Source organism: Crocodylus porosus, unplaced genomic scaffold (genome assembly GCF_001723895.1).
Source record: "Crocodylus porosus isolate Cpor-Errol unplaced genomic scaffold, CroPor_comp1, whole genome shotgun sequence".
NCBI classification, from domain to species: Eukaryota; Metazoa; Chordata; order Crocodylia; family Crocodylidae; genus Crocodylus; species Crocodylus porosus.
Window position 1 is genome coordinate 51,226,771 of NW_017728950.1, and position 7,254 is coordinate 51,234,024.

General features: G+C 37.8%; 1 protein-coding gene across 1 annotated transcript in view; it reads left to right on the plus strand.

The window, feature by feature from the left end:
* TTC39B (tetratricopeptide repeat domain 39B) overlaps nt 1-6,969 on the plus strand; it is a 71,093-nt gene extending 64,124 nt beyond the window's left edge. Inside the window, exons 16-18 of the mRNA XM_019554739.1 lie at nt 3,132-3,249; nt 5,165-5,281; nt 6,360-6,969. Of these exons, the coding sequence (XP_019410284.1) occupies nt 3,132-3,249; nt 5,165-5,281; nt 6,360-6,456 (332 nt within the window). The 3' untranslated portion in view covers nt 6,457-6,969. The remainder of the gene's footprint in view (nt 1-3,131; nt 3,250-5,164; nt 5,282-6,359) is intronic.
* The last annotated feature ends 285 nt before the right edge of the window (nt 6,970-7,254 follow it).

Genomic DNA, 7,254 nt, shown 5'->3' on the forward strand with positions numbered 1-7,254 from the left:
TCTTGAGAGTAAACTCCCAAGACCCTTACTATAAACCTACACTTTACATTTAAAAATATATGATCCTATCTCTGAAGCAGGACTTGAGTAGGTGGCTGGCATCTATTAAGCAGTGGCTGGGGCATTCATTTCTCAGCTCTGCTCTATCCAGTGAAGAACAGGAGAAGGACAGGCAAACGTATCACATGGGTAGCCTGGATTGTTTTACCTCTACAATTGCTGGAATCGTTAAAAAGTAATATAACCTCTGCAACTTACGAACAAATTTGAACCTTTTAATGAATCTGCTAGGGTGAAACTAAATTTTGTAATTTCTAGCAATTGATAAACCTACTTAGTTGATTTAATTTTAGGTGCATTGGAATACTAATGGTAAAAAATTACCCATCAATAACATAAATAGCGTATATAACAAATAGAGTGTTTTGTAAAAAATAAGATCTAGTAAAAATAATAGGCCAGGCAGGGTGGACTTATATCAGGTATGAAAATTTGGCTCATTATTAATCTTTCATGCGAGCCAGCATTGTCAGAATCTTCACTTTATAACAAATCAGTCTTGCACCTGTCAAATTGGGCAATTCATTTTTTTTAATTGCATGACATTGTTATGCTGAAGTGCATCTACATTTAAGACAGATATTTGCAGATAAAATGATCTTGATATAATGAATTATTTTTATAAGTCTTCTGTTTGCTATTTGGGCATGGATGCTGTGGGGAGTTGTATCTTTAGGCATAAGTACAGACGGTCAAAAAGCCTGAGGCTGAATCAACTCAATCTTCACAGGTTAGTCTAAGCTCTGTAGATTGAACTGATAAAAGCAAGTGCACAGACATTTACTTTTGATTCAGCAAATGCAGCCACATGCCTGCAGTGGCCCACGCCAGAAGCCAGGGGTTGCTAGAGCATGCCTCCCTGCTCAGCTGGAGCTTTCATCCTGGCTTTCTGGGGGACTGTGAGTTGACTTGAATTTGGAGGGGATCTGGGACAAAAGTTCAATAAACTGATTTAACCTAAATCAGCTGTCTGATACTACATCCATCCAGGTTTGTCTTAAACTGGTTTTGGCCATTTTGAAAGTAGTTTATGTGTACTGAACTTCTGTTGTGTTACAGTTTCTGATCACTTATACCAGTTTATGTGTAATTTCTGCCCCTAGCCTAGAAGGCTGTGGCACATGTGAGTTTAAACAAGTTATTGTGAGGTGTGGAGGCTTTTGCTATTGCTAAGCAGTTAGAACATACTCATAAAATGAAACAGACCCTGGTCGGACTCTGAATGATTATTGAACAATGTATTCTTTTATCTAGAGAACAACCAGCTTTGTACTGTCTTATCCAGAGTACAAACAGACAAAAGGAATGTCCCACGAGAGTTGAAATAAAAATGTAAAGGACACATTGGAAAAGATTTAACACAGCACATCACTCAGTTCCCCCACATGATGGAATGCAGACAGAAGATAGTTTTATATCTGACTTATACCAGATACCAGTTTTGCAAACCTGATGTTTTGAATAGTTTTTAGTTCAGGGAGACTAACTGAAATCGCAGTAAAGAAATCTGAGGAGTTCTGTCTGTGTAAAAATGAAATGTGGAAAAATATTTTTAAACAGTGTCGCAAAAAGGTGAAAACTTGGAAGTCTGTGACTGATATATGGATTAAGAGCTGATCTTTCACTTCTGGGAGGCAGCAAAATCCTGATAAAGGCATTTGGCCATAGTTTGGGAGTGTGATTATTAAGTCTTTTTAGCTTAATGTACCGTCAAACTGTAGCACTGTGATTTACTAGTTTTTAGGTCTGGAGAAAAATCTCTGGTACATAGCAGTTGAAGTAGTAGGCAAAGACTGAAAAACATCAGTTACAGGAAATCAGTCCTTGGGGTGGCATCTGTCGCTTTCTGTTTCCTGATTCCTTCTCTGTGTGACAGAATAATGCAAAATGCCCACTTCACTTCTATGTATCAATAAAAAAAATGTATTTTTGCATTGTTGGTAAAAGCACTGAAACTAATCATGTTTAAAAGTAGACAGCAAGCATTCTGCATTCAAGACTGGCAAAACATTTAGTTATGTTTCAAGATGCTTTAGCTGTCCATGTTTGCAGAACTGTTTGTATAGCTGTATTTGGCAGACTATTTTTAAAAAATTAATGTAACCTAAGAGAGCTGGTAATTACTTGTAAACAAGATGATCTGAAAGGAGGGTGTTTTGCTCCTGAATTGTTAATGTATGTGCAGCCATCTGTCTCTCCATATGTGTTTTCTTTCCTTTCTTTTGCTGCAACCAGCTAATGTTATAAACCAACAAGAAAGGACCACACATGCTACTACTGAAATTCTGAAATACTTTGCAAAGCTCCTTCATGTCTTTGGTAATACAGAACAGAGGTTGCTTCTGCATAAACCCTTTTTCTGTTAAATTCTCCCACTGTTACACCTCTGCTAATGCAGCTTCTCCAGTGGGAGGGGCAACTTAGCGTGGAAAAGATATTGTAGGCAGACTCACAGTGCAAAACAAGTCTTCTGTCAGTACATAGCTAGCACCATAGGGATGCTGCCTGAGCATGTCCCCACGTGGTTCCACTGCAACAGCTGTGCTGGCAGGGTGTGCAGTGCACCCTGGGAAGCACCAGCTGTTAAAGGGGCTGCCAGCAGAGAGTGTGGGTGTGTCTACACATGCTTTCTAGCAGCTTTTCTGTGGCAGCAGAAGCCTTCTGTTTCTCACAGAGCAGGTGTTGGTCTGCTGGCAGAATGAAGGGGTTCTGTTCCCACAGGGGAACTGCGAGTGTTAATGCACTTACAGCTTTGTTGGCAGAATCTTAGTTCTGCAGAAAATATGCCTCCATTTTGACATGATAAAGGTTTGTTACTTTGGACAGGTTTAAATGACTCCATGATATAGAATAAAAGTCCCTGTGTATTTTGAGTAGTTGCCTGCAGGAATTACTCTATTGACATGTTGAGATTTTTGTCCTTGGTTGCTTTATTGGGAGCAATTCAAAACTGGTATCAGAGGTCATCTAAGTCCTTGTTGGTGCAAAATTTTGATAAACTAAACTCCCTTACTCATCCCTAGAGCTTTTTATAATGCATGTCTAAAAATGTCTTTTGTTTCTGTTTTAAGATCATAGTGAATACTACATGGATGATGTATGCTTGCTGCAGTTACTAAAAGGCCTCTGTCTGAAATATCTGGGAAGACTCTTGCAAGCTGAGCTGTGTTTCAATCAAGTTATCCAAAGGTAAGAAGGATAGTAATTAAAGATGTAAACTTCATATTGTGCAGTATGATAAAACGTTTTGGGTGAAAACGTCAGAATCCATGCACAAAGGAATTCCCTTGGAAGAAACAGACTTTGCAATGGGAATTCCTTGTGGTTGTGAGGACAGAATTGGCATTTCTCCCAAAGATGGATGGAGACCACATGGCTACATGGCAATCATTTCTGTACATCTTGTTGCGGCATTTGGCCCCCACTTCTGTATCAGAAAAAAATGCTTACTTGCTCAGGATCAGCACAAAACCTACATTCATCTCTCTCTCTCTCAAAACTGCCTTCCCTGCTTCTCTTTGATTCCTGTCTTGAACTATAAAGCAAAGAAGCTCCACAACCACACCTGGATGCCATTGAAAACCAGAGATGGCAAAAGAGAAAAGGGTAAAGAAAAAAAACAAAAACGAGCGGTACTTTCTCACACAGACCTTGTGCTCTTTCACTGCTCTTTAATGAGACAATAGATTAAACAGTTTTTGATTTGATTAGTTAAAATGAGTTATTTACCTTAGGTAGAGGGAGATTGAGGCTTACCCACTTTGGCAGATCCTGTCACCGAAACACTAATAGAAGAGACACTAGGTGAGACACACAGAGACTGTGAAAGGCAAAGGCAGACCCTTCCAAAGGAAAAAGGGCCTCGCTTCAAGACAGTTTCGGACTCTGAGAAAAGGGACCATTTTTTTTATCATAGTTTAGTAAATCTTGATTGCTTCAACTGGACAGGATGTTCTGATATTTATAAAGCCTCTGAGTAGCTCCCTGAGGCATGTTCTCAGACATCTTTCACTGTTTTCAATAAATGTGTTCATGTTGAATTTTCTTTTGGTAAGGAATTTTTTACTGCTTCCATTAACATTTGGCACAGCTGTTCTTTCCTGGTGTTCACCAAGCAAAGGGGCACTGAGATGATTGCCTGACTTTTCCTGTCACACTTCATATTTTATATTCAGGGTCTGAGCTGTGGCAGGCAGAACCAGAAGAAGGATTACCAGTCCATTTCTGTTTCTCTGCCGGTGACTTAATCCTATGAATGGACAGCTTTTTCAACATTCAGAACTTCACAGGGTTTGGTCCAGTGCTGGATCTATATAGCCTGGATTGGCTTAGAACAGTTTAGAACATGCAGAACAGCTTTGCCTGCTGTGATTTTGTGGCTTTGATAGAGACAATAGAATCAAAGTTTCTCAGTATTCACATAAGAGTATTTCGTTTACTGACAATTCCAAAGGCATTCATGCAATTAGTATTCTAAATGTTGACATATGTGTTTCTGTTCATTAAACTTGTCAATGAACCGGGGCAATTGTTAAGTTTAACCAAACACATTTAAGTCCAAGGTACTGGCTGTTATGGCAGTTAAGTCATTTATAATCCCAAGGTTTGTTGTATTTCCTATAAGTGTGGTGTGGAAGAGTCTAGCTGCTGTCTTGTCTGACCTATGAAAAACATTAGGGACAGGAGTCTCAAAATAAGGAGCTTAAATTTAGACTTCTAAAATATATTTAGACTATTTCCAGCAATGAAAAAATAATCACTGAACAATTCAGTGAAGTTAATGGAAACTATTAAGGACTCAAAACTTTTAGTGATCAGTCAAATGCATTGATTTAGTTATAAGGTGATCAGAACTCGTAGTAGAGATGATATCTTTTCTTAACCAAGAAGATTTTTGCAAAAAAACTTCTTCAACTGCAAGCTTTTGGGCACAAACACCCTTCATCAGGTATATAGGAGCTTAGTTCTAGGCTTTTGTGTGTTAAAACATTAGCTTAATTGAAATATACTTTGCATTTAACTTAATAATCATTAAACTTGAGTGCAACATGCATTTCATGTTTAATACTGATAATTAACCAATTACATGTGTCTGCTTTCTTAGTGAAAAACAGATAAAGTATGATAACTACTTGGTGCCATTCACCCTATATGAGTTGGGACTTCTGTACAAACAGCGGGATGAGAGAGAAAAAGCAATACGATACATAGAAACTGCAAAGTAAGTGGAATTGATATTTGCCTCTGTGTAATATTCCCTAGAGTAAAACTGAGGAGCTCCAAACAAAAAACTGATCTCTCACATGCTTTTTTATATTTTGTAAAGCTCTCATAAAGTAATACTGCAGCTTTTACAAGAATACTTAGAAAATGTTTTCCAGTAGAAATTACTTTTTAAAGCATATGCATCATATATACCTTCTACTTTATAATCTACTTTATAATGTAAAGTACATTTATATTCTACTTTGGCTATGCCATGTCCTCTTAAAATGGTATGTTGAACTAAACCAAGTGGAGTGTTGTATTAAAGGCAAATCCCACCTCCTTTCCATTCAAATGTATGGTCAGAGAGAAGGTGTATGGTTTTGCTGCATGGAGGCTGGTGAATTGGAGAGAGAATGTAAAAGATCCCTACCTCCTGTGCATATAAGTAGGTTCACAGGATGCCTATTATGCTGTAGTGAAGGAATTTAGGGGTGGTAATAATGGCCTGGAAGAGCTAGTGAATTTTGAGCTACATGTATTCAGTGTCCACTTTTCTCCCTCCTCCACAGGCAGGAGGGAGGAAGGGAGAAATTCTGCGTATAGCACAGGCCATTTGCCTAGTCTGTGCGCTGGAACTTTCCCTTGGCTGTTGGCATAAAATAAGTTTACAGTGCAGCAGTTATATGTGAGATACTGTAAAGATTTAAATACCCTTTAAGGTTTAATTAATATATCACCACTAGATTTTCTTAAGTTTTAAATAATCTATCATCATTGGATCCTCCCATTTCCTGTTGTCTGCTGCAGTCTGGGGTTTTTTGTTGACCTCTGTAAGCTTATACAGGGTGCTGTATTTGAAGCTGTCCAGTGTCCATACTTGTTTCTGCAGCGTCCAGTGTACATACCTGACTGCAGTGTACTAAGTAGTGCTGTTTTTCTATCAGGGTTTTTAATTTCTGTCTTTACGGTAGACCTGACTCATGTTCTGAAGTGATGAGGACTGTTGAAAAAAAGATGAAATGAAGGGAAGAGAAAGAAACAGAACATTGCTTGGATTTTTCTAACTCATTAAATTATTTTGTTCTTTGCAGAAACAATTACAAGGATTACTCCATGGAGTCCAGGTTACATTTTAGGATTCATGCAGCACTTGACAGTCTGAAAGTGACTCCTGCTTCAACGCCTTGACTTACCCAAAGAAGGATCTTCTTCATGAATGCAAGTGTCTACGCAATCTTGTTCAATAGGTGTAAAAAAATCATGAAAAAGAAAAAAATTATATTTTCTATCATCTTTTTGATTTACTATTTGTCATACTTTAGGCTGTTCTTTTCTATGATGCATATACAATGGTTCTGCTTGACACTTTTAAGAAATACCTTTTATTTAATTTGCTAAAATAATGTAACGTTTGCCTTGAATGGGGCCAGTTGCAGGTGCAATAAAGTAATTCAAATACTTTATTTTTTATGTAAAAAATAATGTTGTTTATGGAGCTGTTTGAGTCTAGGTGATGATTTTGGCATTCCATGGAGACTTGATTATCTGTAATATGCTTATTAGGATTTTTCTGCTTCTGGAATAAATTTGCTGGCTGCTAAGAGTCTGTCATACAGTACACCTCTGACATTGGAATTTTTGTACCAAGGAGAAGATGCATTATCTTTGGGCCAGAAGATGAAAAAGGCTTAATTTTCCTTCGAGAACATTTTGTTTTCTGTGCAATATTTTTACCATATTCTTCAAGACAAAATTAGACACTGCTGTAATTACACTGGCTTGACAGTCCTGTGTTTCAATCCAAACAAGTGATTTCAGGGAGTATGTTCCAGTTTTGTTGGGTTGCAGCCAAAATATATGAATATTTGCAGCAGTGTACCCTTTACCAGGTTGATATGTATCCTGAACTGTTCCATTAGCATTAGTAAGTTACCTGTGCATCAGTAGAGTAAACTTTAGCTCTCTCCTTTCCTCAACCTTCAAAAA